The sequence below is a fragment of the Saccoglossus kowalevskii genome, chromosome 16, assembly GCF_978046115.1.
Source record: "Saccoglossus kowalevskii chromosome 16, keSacKowa6.1, whole genome shotgun sequence".
NCBI classification, from domain to species: domain Eukaryota; kingdom Metazoa; phylum Hemichordata; class Enteropneusta; family Harrimaniidae; genus Saccoglossus; species Saccoglossus kowalevskii.
In genome coordinates, this window is record NC_140656.1 from 18,459,567 (window position 1) to 18,475,592 (window position 16,026).

Here is a 16,026-nt window from a genome sequence, read left to right on the forward strand (position 1 = left end):
TTCAATCGTAGATGACAGATCTGCCATAATTCTGCTGGTGTGCATTTGTTAAAATATATGTTTTGTCTTTTTGAGAAATTCCTCAGTTGATCGAAATTATGGAATAAAAAAAAATAATTAAATTAATGTTTGAAATATAAACTTGAATATTTTACTAGGCATTTTAGAACACGTATATACCAGCGGTCAGAAACAGGAATATTCGTTTTAATAATTGTTATGCAAATACTCGTGTAACCTGAATAAGTAATAAAATATACATAGAAAACAAATGTCGTGTTACGTTGATTCTTTCAACATTTACGTACCAATTGCACACGTTGTACCGCTGTATCCATCCTGACAAACGCACTGGAATTCATTGACGCCATCGTTGCACGTGCCACCGTGCAAACACGGGGAACTTGCACATTCGTTGATATCTGTATCATGCAAATGGGGATAAGGATTGGTAGAATATAATTTCAATAAACAGTTAAATCAGGAAACGTAGGCAAGATATAATAAACAAGTTTACAATATGTAAACAAAGAATAATAAATAGTTATTTGAGACCGATAATTCCTACCAGAAGTAAAAATTGGTGGCACTATAAAATAACATTATAATATCATGATTTATATTTCGGCTTAATGGTGGTTGACATGACATCTACTGATAAAGGTTAAATGGTGAGGCCAGATGACAGGACTGGTTGAGATCAGTCGACACGTTCTCATGAGCTTGCGATTTCAAGCTTATGCGGTACCTTGGTCGTAGTCCAGAACTAATGATGTATATTAATGTCAACTGTGGAATGTTATTGCAAGACTATTAGCACCCATAAAAATAAACTAACGTTGACATTATGATAGTGATTTTCCTAATATAGTGACGATTAATCAATTGTATTATGATGTGTAAAACTTTCGTGTGATTGGCTGTTTGTTTGGAGGCAAAGCCTCAAAGTCTCTTATACACTATTGTAATTGGCTAATGGTTGACAAGTTAATAAAGTGATTTGAAGCTGTCTCGGGAGGAGAGCACGAGTCAGTCGGAGAATCGAAGGTGACACGAATTGAGCTTATGTGTGTTTTTTGTGAGTCCAACGTGGAGAACAATCGAATCCCGGTTACCTAAGTGAAAGGTTTCGAAACATCAAAACACTTTTCACAATAACGTGAATATATACGATGTTACCTATTTACGGTAACTGCTTACGTGAAAAGACGAGCATGATTTTAATTAGCATAGATAACATGTATTAAGCCTTTATGTATTCGCGTTATCAAACCTAAAACCATTAAATATGTATTAAATGCAACTTACCTGTGTCACAATTGGCACCTGTCCATCCACTATTACACTGGCAAAGATAACCGGTGCCAACATTACTACACTGTCCATTTACACAGGGATTGTCCGCACAGCCGTTGACGACTGAAAAGACAAAATTACAACAGTGTGTTGATGTAATAACAATTTATTGCACAATAAAATGCATGGTATATATACTAAGTGGAAGTTGATTCAGTTGCCGTGACGTATCTCGGTTATGTTTACCAAGTAACGTTGTCCGTGGTTATTCGGACGAATGAGTACATACCTTCTTCGCAATTGTCCCCAGTAAATCCGATCATACATTGGCATGTATAGTATGTGTTACCGCTGACACAAGTACCGCTGTTCTCACATGGGCCACTATCACATGGGTCAACGCCTTGATAAAACAGAAATCGTATTTTCGGTATATCAATTTTCCTCTAGCGTTATGGTAAGTGTAATTGTGTGGGTTGTTTTTAATAGCGTATAACACTGTGATAAAGACTTTCTGTTTTCGCTTGTGAAATTATTTCGTTTTTTTGTTTTTTTTTGCGGAAAAAATGCAGTATTTTTACCAAGTAAAATCATATTTATTAAAGTTATTGTTCATACATGAGTTGTTGAACACACTACTTAGTTTGTAATTTCATTCAGCTTCTTTCAGTCTTAATTCAAGACAAATAAAAGGCAAATATATAGAGAATATAGCAAATTATCTTTTTCTGTAATATTCTTGTGTAATCGGTAATTATGAAATAGGAAATAAATTTCGTTATGAATCAATCTTAATATAAATTTCTGAATTGTCTTGTCAAAATTAGTGGGATAATGCCTTTATTTGATGAATATGCGTTTGTTTTTCTGAGATTATATGGACAGCTTGTACTTACGGAGTTCGCAATATTGACCTCTCCATTCATCAGTGCAATCACACTGAAATCCGCCAGCGATATCGATACAGTTACCTCCATTCTGGCAAGGGTTGTTCACACAGAACGTGGTAGCTGTGAATAAAAAAGGTCAGCGTTTTAAAGCCCAGTCTCATGTGAATACATCTTCTACGAATCTTAGAGGACAATGCACCACTGTGGGTCTGATTATCGTCCCAGATGTGTATTTGCATCGATATATACAGTTAATGGTACCATGTCAATTCCTTCTGAATGTTGCTTTATCATGACTTACGTGTATTGCAATCTTTTCCCGCCCATCCACTCGAACAACTACACGTGTAATCGTCGCTAAGATAGTTCGCGCACGTAGCTCCGTTCTTGCACGGGATGCTGCTGCATGCATTTCCTGTATCAAGTAACAAAATGTACAACCTGGGTTATGTTTTGAATAGTTACGCAACGCAATATACATATATGCATGAAACATTTAAAAAGTAAACATCATGTATCGAGCATAGATGCAAATATCTATTGAATAATCAACATATTAATAATCGGATATAATCCCGGAAGTAAATATTGTGCACGCTTACCGGTTTCGCACAGTGTCCCACTGAACGGTGTGACGCAGGCACAGACGAATTTGTCATCCACATTCACGCATGTAGCCCCGTTCTGGCATGGATTACTGTAACAAGGTGGCGCTTTGTTCGAAAAAAAAAATAATAGCATCATTAATTGAAAACAGTTAAGAAATAGTGGTATCTACGTAAAGTTCTAATTCAATGTAGAATTACACAAACGACTCAAGGGAAGACCATGGTGTAAGCAATGGCGTTCCCGATTCAATGGCTCATTACAGTTGTGGGACACCGTCCACATTAAAATACTGTAAAAGTGTATTGTTAATACAGTAATCCATTTACTTACCGACATCGCACAGGGCTCCCGTGAAGTAGTCTTTACAAATGCATTGGAAGCCTGGTGACGACGTAACAACAATGCAGTCGCCATTATTTAAACATGGCCGATTACTACATGCATCGTAACCTGTGATGATAATGGTGATATACTAGTAAGTAGCGTTCATGCTACACGAAGTACGGGCAAAGATTTAAGCTGATTTAGGCTTATCTCACATATTGGCATTTCGGCTATACAACGCACTGGGACGGCCAGTCCTTAGCATGGGCTAAGGGGCGTCATCAGTCGGTGATCATTGTTAAGCCGCTATTTACGAACGCAAAATTTCTACGGCTGACATGTTTCGTTCTAATTTTGAAGCGGCGACGTGCACAGGAACGCGAGGGAAGACGGACCAACTTATTTGGATGCACAGAAACAGTATACAACGGCGTAACAGAATACAGAGTTTAATTGATGCATGTTTTAGACAGTGAATTAAATTTATTTTATCTACGATTGGAGTTGCTGTACGCTTTACTACAGCGACCCGATCAGTGTGGAAGCGTGTGCGGAGTAATGACTGGTGGGATACTAGTAGACGACTTTCCTGAAAGTCGGAGATACGGTGTTTCACGTGCGCGCGCATGTCGTTTTGGGTGTAACGTAAATTTGCACGCGTGATATTGTGCTTCTGAGTGTACCAATCAACGTCACAAAGATAAAATGCTGACAATGCAGGAGTATTTTTGCACCCCACTCTTGCTACTTCGGGAAAAGTTGTCTATAGAGTCGTTATACAAACATGGGAAAAAGCAAGATTCTTCAAAACATTCCGATTTTTCAGTAATTAACTTTTCGTTTCCTAGATTTGAACATTTTTTTTTCTTCAAATCATGCGTCTTCTAGGTTGTGTCTTTGTTACGTCTGAGTTTGGTTGCCATTTGGAAATGAGATCACGTGCATAATACTCACACCCAAAAGTCGCCACAGATGGCGCTTAGCAGAATCTAAGACAAATTTGCAGATTATAAGATAAATACTGCTGTCACGCTCTGACAAATACTTCTGTCACGCTCTGTCGCACAGACGAGTAATAAAGCACCCCTTAATATTCAACGCTCGTGCTTTCAATTTCTAATGTAACACACACAGGTGTAACAACGGACAAAATAGCGTTGCGTACATGTACAACACGCGACTAATTTGTGTATGTGCTTACTACTATGAACACGCACCATAAAGGACGAGTATTCCATCTTTTAAAGTCTTGTCAATTATAAGTACTTATAAGTAACCATTTTAACATAGGAACCAATGATAAATATCTCGAGAAATCAACATTCAGACTGTGTTTTGTGGACAGCATTAGTAGCCAACTATCTCAGGCGTTATTTACTGTTGGCGGTAATTGTGATGCGTTGCGCGGTAATTGATAAGCGCCTTTACATACTGTAAAGGGGGTAATTATTCACTGGGTTTTAATTTAGCTTATTTCGCTGACTGGATAAATGCGCTAAATTAAAACACAGTGAATATGTAAAATTTAGCATAGAACACATTATCTAAATGACGAAACCGTGAATTTAAAACCCACTGAATATGCCTGAAATGGTAAATCAGTGAAATTTAAACCCAGTGAAAATTAGTCATTTTACAGTAATCAATGAAAAAGCAAGTGTTTTCTGTCCTTATTGATTTATTTAAAAGGGAACAGTTCCAGCATGGCCGCTAAGTTGATTGTGATCATCACTTACTTGTTTCACAATAGTCGCCTATATATCCATTTGCACATAGACATCTCGCAATCAGGTTTCCATTCTCAGACGCAGTGTAACATGTGCCGCCATTTTGACATGGGTCGTTGTCACACGGGAAAACTATAATGGGATTAATAATATAAAAGACATCAGTTTTGTGACAACACCGACACTCGGCTGTGTTAGGTAATGCGTATCACACAGCCAATAATACGTTCATCTCCAAATCAAGTACACAATAGCCGACACTCCGTTTCATACATCATGTCTTATGTGTCATGCTATAGGAGGGCGTGACACCACTTATACGCAACGATACCACTCTTTGTCAAACGATTGCAACACGAAGGAAAAGACGTCACATAATAGACACTGGTCGGCGCGATGTAATCCACCAATCATTGGGTATGTTGGGTCAATGTACGGGTTGTGGGTGGGATTGAGCCATGTACAATTTATTGTAAATATATATATTTTTTATATTCAAACTCGTTTGTATTTCATTGGTGTCCCAATAAGCCTGACCATTATTTTGTTGCATTTTCATATCATGCGAATAAATCGTATGAAGTCACTCCTATCAACTCATGTCGCGTTGATTAGGTCTGCCTTGTATGCCATAGTTACATGTTGCGTCATACCCATAATAACCCATAATACAATGCATAGAGAAACAAATCACATTGGTAATTCGTACTGACTGTGAATAATAGTACAAATCTAACTTTTGTTTCCATATACACTGAACTTACCTAAACTGCATGTTTCACCATAGAAACCGGAGATACAAGAACAGAAATATGAACTTCCACTATTGGAGCAAGTTCCATCATTCAAGCATGGTCCACTTGCGCAGTAGTCGACTGTGAAATCAAAAGGAAATTTGCTGTTAAAGCACGAACCATTATATAAATAATTCTCATCTTATCCTGTCTAAATCACAAGAGATCATACTTACCTAGCTCACATAACGGTCCTCTGAATCCGAGTACACACTGACAGGAAAGCACGTTATTGAGTGAAGTACAAGTAGCTCCGTTAATACAGGGATTGCTCATACATGGGTCAACTGAAAAATAAATTCAAAAAACTGTTTTTCACAAATCTAATTCGTTATTTGACCGGCAGTGCTGATTCATTTTAATTAGAACAAGGCCTAATGTACATTAAGCTAAATATAGGCTCACCTATGTCGCAACGGTCTCCGCTAAATCCAGAAAGACAACTACACAAGTAGGCTCCGTTCGTTGTGAGGGAGCACGTTCCACCGTTATAACAATAACCAGCTGAGCAAGTAACTGCAAGCAAATAGTATAGACACTTAACGGATGGGCACTTAAGATACGCTACAATGGTGTGATATAACGTGAGAACGTAAATATAAGACCTAAAAACTATCTCGATATTGCTTCAGGTTGGTGTGGAGAAATTGTGTTAATTGTTAATGTTAACAAATATTAAATATTAGCATTAGAAATATTAAATTTGAAAACTAACTACCCTTTGTCATGTATTCAAATGATACCTGCCACCAGATCCTTTGGGTGAGGATTTGTTATAGTAATACATATCTTGGACTGCCAGCTGGGAGTTGGTAGTGTCATGAATTTGTTTTCGCGTATCTGTTAATCGACTTAATTAGCTGATTATTAGCGAATTGCTGTGTTATGTCTGTCATCGTTTAGGCTTATTTGAAGTTTTGGACGGAACTTGGCTCAGTGATTTGGAACTAATTACGAGATAACCGTCGCTATTCTGACTACTAATTCTGACAGTTGGTATTCGTAATTATTAATGTAGTGAACGATTAATCAAAAGATATGACGTATTCAGTACTTAGTGTGATTGGCTTTATGATTGAAGGTTACGCCCTAGAGTCTTTTCACTGTTTTGTAATTGGTTAGTGTTTTGAAAATGAATAAAGAGAGTTTGAGTTGTTCTTGGCGAGTACTCCACGATAGACGCAGTCTAAGTCCAGTCCTGGAGAGACTTGGGGCGAGCCTTGAGGCAGTCCAGTCTTGGGCTAGTCTTGGGTCAGCCTGGCGATAGTCTTGGGGATTTTTCCCCAGGGCGCTGTGTCTTATAGAGTGCTCGACTGATCGGCTAAGACGAGAGTTGAAACGTATTTCGCTGTTTGTGTCTTATTTGACTGTAAAGCTTAAGTGACTTTCCCGATCCCGTACCTCAAGGGGACGAGACATAGAGACGAGACGAGATTCCCCCCTTACAAGTGTGGAGAACCCCGAGGAGAAGAATTTACCCCTGATAGTAGTATGCTGTATGCAATTGGATGGAAGATGAAACCTTCCCCCTCCCAAACTGTTAAGTTTAGTATTTTTCAGATGCCTAAATTTAAACGCACAAGATGAGTTTCAAATCTAAATTGTTCACAATACGTGACTGTACAGATATTTTCGTGAAAATATTGATATTCTAAAATAACTTATCAGGTGGTTACACAAAATGACAATTTAATTTAGTACACATTTCTATGAATGGCACAAAGTTGGCGATAATCACAGCCACTAAACGAAGGATACCAGTACATTTCATAAGTCTTCCACTGAAATGAAGAAAGTCTATTTCTGAGGTTTTAAAGTTGCCAAACAAACTATCGTCTCACCTCTAGTTTCACAGTAAATGCCAGCATATCCCTCGGGGCAGGTGCACGTGAATCCATTACTACTCACGCTACAGGCGCCTCCATTTTGACACGGATTCGATAGACATGGAGCTACATAACAAATATATGAGCAGTTAATGTAAGTCCTGGCTTCGTCAAGCACGCACCAGGCACATTAACTCGTGCATAAATGTGCGCCCTCTGGTGACGTAAATGTTATTTAGATTATGGTAACTTTCTGAATCACATACAATAACATTACTTACATCGGGCATCTGAACAGTTTTAAAGCTATTGAAGGAACATTGTAACAGTGCATTTTACAAAAAAAAACATATGCCCATTAATGATGAAGCAAATGATGTACTTCTTACCCGTATTGCAGGTGGTCCCTATATATCCCACGTTGCACTGGCAGATGAAGTTGCTCCCACTGATCGTACATGTACCGCCATTACTACAAGGATTCGGTTGACACGGAGCTGTAAATTTCGAAGCAAGTGTTTAATACATACATATTATGATAGATTCACGGCGCGAATGGTGGAATCAATTAAGTCAATTTGAATATGAAAACGCCTCGATCACTATTGGCATAATAGTTATCCAAACACAAACCATTGCTATGATTCTTCATAATATTGAAAACAAAACCATGTTAAAAATCAAAGACACACGAGTAGGCTCCAATCGAGTGATTAGTAATACTATACATAAGTGAAAATGCGAGTTTAACATTAGATCAATTTTTAAATTCAATTGCATGTCTGAATCGGATGGATGGATGGGTGAATGGACAAATGAATGAATGAATGAATGAAGCCAGCTGAAGCCATTCTAACAATTCGACGTACAATGTTAACATATACACAATTTTAACATATTATTATTAGACAAATGCATTTAATAGAACATTTACATACGCGCGTGACATTATCAGTATTATTGCATTTGTAATACCATATGTTAATGAGCCACCTGTAAACAAAACGTATATTAATATGCTATAGTCTTACTTTTTTCGCACGTGGTTCCAGAATAGCCTTCGGGACATGCGCAGTTATACATAGTCCCGTAGATATAACACGTGCCGCCGTTGAGACACGGACTGGGTAAACACGGAGCTGCAGGGAGGCTTTATTGTTAGTATCATGAGAGCGAGTTTCACGTTAAACGCATGCGCTATAATGTAATGATGTATGAGTAGGCCATGCAAAAGCGTTATCCCTCACCAAAAGCTCATGCATGACGAGACCGCGTTAGACAATTGCTCGGCAGATTGCTCTGTAATGGGTGGGAGAGGGGGTCTTACTCGGTTCACTGCAGTCCAATCCTGTGTAACCGACAGTACAAAAACACGTGTACCCAGAAGCGTCCGCGGCACAAGAACCACCGTTCTGGCAGGGATTGGAAGAGCAACCTAGAGAGATGTGAACACAATACGTTGCTTGTTATTAATTTAGGGCTTTGCTCTAGGAATTCATTGGTCATTTGCCATTTTCTGTCTTATTACATATGTATGTAGTTAAAATGTTCTGCCATGGTGCATATGAATGTACTATTCACTTAGTTATAACGATATCTAAAGCAGGTAATGATTTGAAGTCTTCTACTCGCATTTTACAGTGAACTAATATTTCAGCGACATAAAAAAAACGAAAACGGATGTTAGTAATTTGTAGAATAAACATTTTCTTACTGGTATCGGTACAGTTGATTCCAAAGTAACCGCCGCTACACATACATAAGTACGAATTAGTTACTAAAAAGCAAGTACCGCCATTCATGCACGGATTGGTGGAACAACCTATTTACCATAGAAAAATGTATTTTGTAAACAACCGCTTCTATTATCGTTACGTGTTTCGAATATTATTACAAACAAATTATACAAATTTTATAAAACAAAAATTATTTTGGTTATCACATAAGATTCATTTTACCGCGGTCTATTATTTATACTATATATTGGCGAGGATTTGATAAATACTTAAATACGCAAAAATACCCAAAAATACGGTAAATATTCAAATTAAGTGTGTTGGACAGCCATACAGGAAGTGCAATTTAAGTAGTCGAGTTGGGATGCGAATCTTACTAGATTGGGAGCAATCCAGTCCCCAGTATCCATCGACACATATACATTGATATGTGGACATGTCTGAGCCAATGTCGATACATATACCAGCGTTTTGGCAAGGGTCAGAAGAACATGCAGCTGAAATAAAAAAAATAAAACGTGCATTGCTGCCTTCAATATATGTATGTGCCTAATCGATGTACGAGTGCACAGTTACTATGAACTGAATTTGCAAAAAAAAAATATATTCTGTCAACGTATTTCATTCAGGTTAATGTGTAGAATTACAAAGCTAGTTGTCTACTAGTCCATACTGTTAATGATGTAGCTAGTTTAATTATACAGATTGCCTAATCAACGATCACCATTATTTATAAATATTAATTTATAGATCTCTTCATCTTATATCAAGTTTTTTCTTGGATGTAGTGTAATGTATGTTCTGTTTTGCATTCAAATGCGGAATGTATTAATTTTATACCATTATTTGTCGTCAAAGAGTGATTTAGACGAACTTGAAATTTACCCAGGCTGGTGACAATGGTGGAAATGCGTTTCTAAAGAAGTACTATTCATGTGCTTTCACTTTTTAAAGAAACAAAAACAAAAAACATGGACAAGAATCCATTACAAGTAATTTTCCCATGCCAATTATTCCGTGATTGTATACTGCAGCTACAAAACTGAAAACTACTACCTTAATACAATTACAAATAATAAACAAACTATTTACTTAAGTCTATATGTAGGTATCATGCAAAGTGACAATGCATTAACCATGCTTTGCCTTTTCGGCTCTAAGTTACACGCAACTTATTAACGCCATGCGCAGTTGAAGATGGTTTGATATTCATGCCAACATTCCATATAAACCGGATTCTACCTGTTTCGCATCGTATGCCAACGTACTGACTTTGGCACATACACGAGTATGAGTTTTCAGTTGAGATACAGACACCGCCATTCTCGCACGGATTAGGATCGCAAATTCCTGTGAAGTTCATTTGAGAGATATCATAGGGGTTAGAAATAATGGTAGATAATTATGAAATTACTCTTACTTTGACTAGAACAATCGAATCCAGTGTAGCCTGGCAGACAAGTACATTGGTAAGTACCCCCCGATGGTGTACAAGTACCGCCGTTGACACACGGGTTAGGCATGCACAGAGCTGGAGAACAAAAAACAAAATGCAACGAAACAATACAATGAGGAAAGTGTGGGGGGCAGGAAACAACGACCCGTTTACTAGAAGGAAAGTATATAAAAAAATTAACATTTAAAACGTAAGGTTAACTTTATAATAGGTAAGAAGATAAGGAATACCTTCGCTACAGAAGTAGCCAGCGTAGCCAGCAGCACAATAACATGTGAAGGACGTGCCGTCTACTACACAGATTCCATTATTGAGACAGGGGTTTGGTGCACATAGAGCTAAAGTGCAAAGTTTAACATTAAGCATGTGCATCATGTGACAGTACAGTGAACGGCATTTTAAGTTAACATAAGTTGCATGCCGACTAAATTCATTTACTAAAGATAAGTGCATACTAAATCATTTATACTATAATATGTACGAGAACTAGCAGTTAGTATACACGAAGTGGACTCAATATACTGCAAGAAACTGACACAGTCTATATACAAGGAAGCATACCTTCGCTACAGAGTTCGCCTGCGTACCCAAATAGACAGGTGCAATCAAAACTGGTCCAACCAGCAAGGGCACATGTCCCGTTATTGAAGCACGGGTTTGGGATGCACGGCGCTGAAGTGAAAAGTTTTGACATTAAGCATGCAACGTGCGACAGTGAATTATTACGTGAGAAACATGCAGGGTATATTTATTTACCCAAATCAGTGTGCACACAATTTAATGAACACAATTTATTTTACAATAGTGCCTATGCAATACCTACGCTAAATTTGCTTAAAGAAAAAAAAATAACTACACCTTTTATCGAGTGTGAAGTGAAGGTTTATAAACATAACATATACACTAATGTCAGAGATTAGGTATAGATGAAGACTGAATATAATGTAGGTTTAGGGAATATTACAGCGATTACCTGTTTCACACGTCAGTCCCACGTACCCCGTAGGACACACACAGTAGAACGTGTCGAGATTCACATAACACGTGCCTCCATTGCAAGGATTCGGAATGCATGGACCTATGAATGACAATATAACGTTGCAGACGCAGTTCTAAAGTTAGTAGTCTGTTCTTCAAATAAACGATTTAAACAATAGATACACTTCCATAAACATTTTTGGAATATTTTGTAGTGTTTTACGCAATTAAACGACAGGTTGCTTGGTACGTGATAGAGGGTGCCATGTTTAAAAATGGCTTCCTGGTTCATGGTGAATGAAACGACATTGAAGAAATGTGAGACACTTACTAAAATTTTCGCAATGGTCTCCAAGGTAACCTTCTGCGCACTCGCATAAATATGTTCCCGTGGGAGTCACGCGGCATGTGCCACCATTTTGACAGTTATTTGGAGTACACGGAGCTGTGGGGGAAAACATGAGTGAATACTGTTATTCAATAAAATATAAATATTTTTGATGTGTATGTTCTTCACTGTACTTGGAAGTATTAGGTTTTCGATCATTATCTTAGAAGCTGCAAATATCTTATCTGCAATTTATACGACAAAAAGCTAGGCTTATAACTTACATGTTTGACAGTTTGTGCCAAAGTAGCCAGCCACACACGTGCATCGATAACCATTAAACTCCACAGTGCAGGTTCCCGAATTTTGACATGGGTTTGATGAACACGGAGCTGGAAAAAAACACGTAGCGTCAACTACATAGAGCCATGCTATCTCATTGACAGTGAGTAATAGGGGGGGGGGTAATTTTGAGGCACTGAAAGCTGAAGTTATTATTATTATTATGTTTTGCATATAACGAATATTTGACTGTACCTGTTTCACAATTTGTTCCAATATAACCCGCAGGACAGGAACAGAAGTAACCATTAACGCCGCCATTAAAATAACATGTTCCGCCATTATTGCATGGATTTGGACTACAAGGATCTGAAGTAAAAAAAAAAAAAGAAATATGTTGGGTTATTGATGTCCGACATCCAGTAGAATGGTTCGCAGCAGGAAATGCTTAACATTTTTGAAATGATACAGCCTGAAAATGAAGGGAAACGTGATGACAATAAATTTTTTATTTAATCGACCGAGGCAAAAACATGCTCGAATGAAGAGTTCATCAGCATTGGCTCGGAAGGTTGAAAGTTAATGACTCTCTGACGCTAACATTTTAAACAACCAACGTCCTTCCGAGCAACAGCAGATTAGCAGCATACGAGAGAACAGTAGTATATGCTCGGCACAGCTACACAGCTGCAATTGTTAATGAAAACGAAGGGAAATTTCTGTCATGTGAGATTTGCATGCAAAACACGCAGTTTCCATCCATAGCGACCTCTCGTGGCGAATGTTTGCGTTACAGAGTCGAAATTGCCTCGGTATGTCGTCCGTCAATAAAATATGTGTCTCAAGACGTGTTATGTTTTAAACAACGAACGACTATCCAACCAAATAGTTATCTGTTTGCTTGAACGACATACAGTAACTTACACTCATGACGTCACAGAAACGCTTCGTCGCTAGAGGGCGTAACTTACTGAAAAGATGTACTAGTATTACGGAATCACTGTGGACTTGAAAAACCATTGATGAATAAAAAAAATACTTACTAACGGGCGTCGTTTCACAGAATGTACCCGTGTATCCCTGGACACATATACATTGGAATGTACCACCAGCTTGTATCGAGCATGCGCCTCCATTTAGACACGGGTTCGGTTGACACGGGGCTAGAGAGTGGGTAACAGAGACACATCGAAATACATGTTACAGAATCATAAAAATGGTGACTGAAATAGATTAGGTATCTCTGACGAAATTGGTTGAGCATAATTCTCGGTTGAAAAGAACACATTCGCAACAAAGTCTGTTATGCGAAGGACGTGCCGTTTATCAGACATATTCCATTGGGACAAGGCTGTCCGTTGCACCAGATGGACACATAATGAAAATATAAAGATGCATAAAGATGACATAGAACGCAAGCAACTATACCTTCGCTGCAAAGTTCGCCTACGTACTCGATAGGACATAGACACTCAAAGCTGGTCCCATTGATAAGAAAACATGTCCCATTATTGAGGCATGGGTTCGGGGTGCACAACGCTGAAGTGAAGAGTTTTAACAATAATCATGCAGCATGCATTTAACAACGAGTGAACAGTGATCTAAAGAGGTGACATACCTAATAACAATATTCAATAGAGTGGAAATAGTAAAGAAGTCATTAAAAATTGCAGTATTTATAGTATAGCTTGTCGTGCCACTAGGAATGTGATTTGCTTACAGATATTACGTTGTCATGACAGTGCGTTTGCAGTAAAAAGAGCGATGTGTGTACCAGTCCATGCCAGATTCAATTGTTGACAGTTTGTACTTACTGGTTTGACAGGTTGTTCCAGAGTAACCGGTTGGGCAACTACATTGGTAGCTCAGTTCCTGTACAGTACACGTACCGCCGTACATACAGGGGTTAGGCATACATGGTGCTAAAAAATAAAAAGTAAATATTCTCCATTTATAAATCACATACGACTACATCGAGGAAAGAGTGGATAAACAAACGAACAGATTTAATATGTGCATTTTGTACCACCTTAGCAATTCTAAACCATACCTACCGGTATTGCAAGTATCTCCTACATAACCTTCTGCACAAAAACACAGGTAATTTTGGTTGTTGTGAGAATTGAAACAAGTTGCCCCGTTCAGACAAGGGTTGCTACTGCACGGGTCGACTGTAAACAGAGAAAATATCGTTAAAGTGAACCGGGGAAGCCTTACAAAGAGATCATCATAATTAGTAGGTCCGAGTGTACAACTTGGTAAGTTTATCTTGAAGAATGGCGCCGCGAGTTTTAAGCTAACAGCCACATAATGGGGAATCATAGTGGTTGGTATGATAGAAGTGAATTCCCGTAAAAACAGGGGTAAGAAGCTGATCAATAGAAATTACGGGAGAGATTAAAAAAAATCGTTTCAGCATTTCCCATATTTTCATTGTCATTCTTTCTTAGTGTGGTTACAAAGTTTAGATGAAACCAGATTATGTAGGACCATTTTCCAAGTGCGATACAAAAACATAGAACTTCAACGCTTAGTTTACACACTCTGGTTTACAGTCGTTGTCATTTCACCATTTGAAGACATCGATATCGTATCGATACAGTGTACGTAGTTATACACACAAATACATACTTCTCTAAAGTAAAATTATTATATGTAAACAACGTTCCAGGATTAATTTCCAATAGAGACGTCGTACTGATTTCTTCGAGGTTCGTACTAGAACTAGAACATTCCATGCAATTAGTACGTATATAAATCAATGCATTATTAGTAAGCGATGTATAATAAAGAAAAAAAAACAAGTTAAAAACATATCAATCTTTCTCAGATAAATAACGACCCAAATAAATGAACTCACGGAAAGAGCAAAGTATACCACTGTAGCCAGGTGGACAATCACAGGAAAAGTAATCATCTGTCGACATGCATATGCCATTGTTGTGACACGGATTGGGGTTACATGGGGTATCTAGATCGGAAACAACTTATCGTTATTCTTCAGATATTCAAGATATGAAAACGTGACCACTGGTTAGGTCAGAGAATTACGGGAGGTGAAATAATTCTGGGTACTCGAGCAAATAGACCATAGAATGCATATGGCCACCAAGATCTCGTTGAAGCAAAAACGAAAGTCCCAGCGTTCTCACGGCGTTCTCAGCGAGATCTCGGACACGAGCACGTTATGGTCTACTGAGGTTCGAATATCCAGCTTCGTTACCAGAGCTTGTAAATGGCAAAAAAAGGTGTATAAAGAGTTTAGTACCTACATGGAAGTGTTTACGAGTTAACTTCAATGGTTTTAGTACAGTTACGTCAGAGGAGGTAAATTGTGATTTAATTGTGTGCGTTGGAGAGATGTGTTATTCAGAACAATTATCAATGCATGGCGTTAAGAAAGGCAAAACCGCAAGTGCATTTATACTTTATACTGTACTGAATAATACCACTCATTAATTATGACCAATCTAGCATTATTTATACGATAGTGTGCATTCTTAATTTACAGTTGTGCCTACGCAATACGCCCTACTAAAAAGGTACTGTAAAATGACTAATTTTCACTGGGTTTAAATTTCGCTGATTTACCATTTCAGGCATATTCGGTGGGTTTTAAATTCACGGTTTTATCATTTAGATAATGTGTTCTATGCTAAATTTTACATATTCGCTGGGTTTTAATTTAGCGCATTTTCCAGTCAGCGAAATAAGCAAAATTAAAACACAGTGAATAATTAATCCCTTTACAGTATGTGATATGAGCACTACGCACAACGT

At 38.0% G+C, this 16,026-nt stretch overlaps 1 protein-coding gene across 1 annotated transcript in view; it reads right to left on the reverse strand.

The window, feature by feature from the left end:
- Positions 1 to 16,026, reverse strand: part of LOC100371085 (uncharacterized) — a 29,545-nt gene that overhangs the window by 5,513 nt on the left and 8,006 nt on the right. The window contains exons 8-31 of the mRNA XM_085490917.1: positions 15,107 to 15,217; positions 14,301 to 14,417; positions 14,061 to 14,168; positions 13,290 to 13,409; positions 12,502 to 12,615; positions 12,249 to 12,356; positions 11,968 to 12,081; positions 11,632 to 11,736; positions 10,623 to 10,733; positions 9,580 to 9,699; positions 8,794 to 8,901; positions 7,856 to 7,963; positions 7,482 to 7,592; positions 6,046 to 6,156; positions 5,817 to 5,927; positions 5,611 to 5,721; positions 4,856 to 4,978; positions 3,126 to 3,245; positions 2,789 to 2,899; positions 2,488 to 2,601; positions 2,193 to 2,306; positions 1,586 to 1,699; positions 1,309 to 1,419; positions 309 to 422 (exon numbers count right to left, since the gene is read on the reverse strand). Of these exons, the coding sequence (XP_085347043.1) occupies positions 309 to 422; positions 1,309 to 1,419; positions 1,586 to 1,699; positions 2,193 to 2,306; positions 2,488 to 2,601; positions 2,789 to 2,899; positions 3,126 to 3,245; positions 4,856 to 4,978; positions 5,611 to 5,721; positions 5,817 to 5,927; positions 6,046 to 6,156; positions 7,482 to 7,592; positions 7,856 to 7,963; positions 8,794 to 8,901; positions 9,580 to 9,699; positions 10,623 to 10,733; positions 11,632 to 11,736; positions 11,968 to 12,081; positions 12,249 to 12,356; positions 12,502 to 12,615; positions 13,290 to 13,409; positions 14,061 to 14,168; positions 14,301 to 14,417; positions 15,107 to 15,217 (2,709 nt within the window). The remainder of the gene's footprint in view (positions 1 to 308; positions 423 to 1,308; positions 1,420 to 1,585; positions 1,700 to 2,192; positions 2,307 to 2,487; positions 2,602 to 2,788; positions 2,900 to 3,125; positions 3,246 to 4,855; positions 4,979 to 5,610; positions 5,722 to 5,816; positions 5,928 to 6,045; positions 6,157 to 7,481; positions 7,593 to 7,855; positions 7,964 to 8,793; positions 8,902 to 9,579; positions 9,700 to 10,622; positions 10,734 to 11,631; positions 11,737 to 11,967; positions 12,082 to 12,248; positions 12,357 to 12,501; positions 12,616 to 13,289; positions 13,410 to 14,060; positions 14,169 to 14,300; positions 14,418 to 15,106; positions 15,218 to 16,026) is intronic.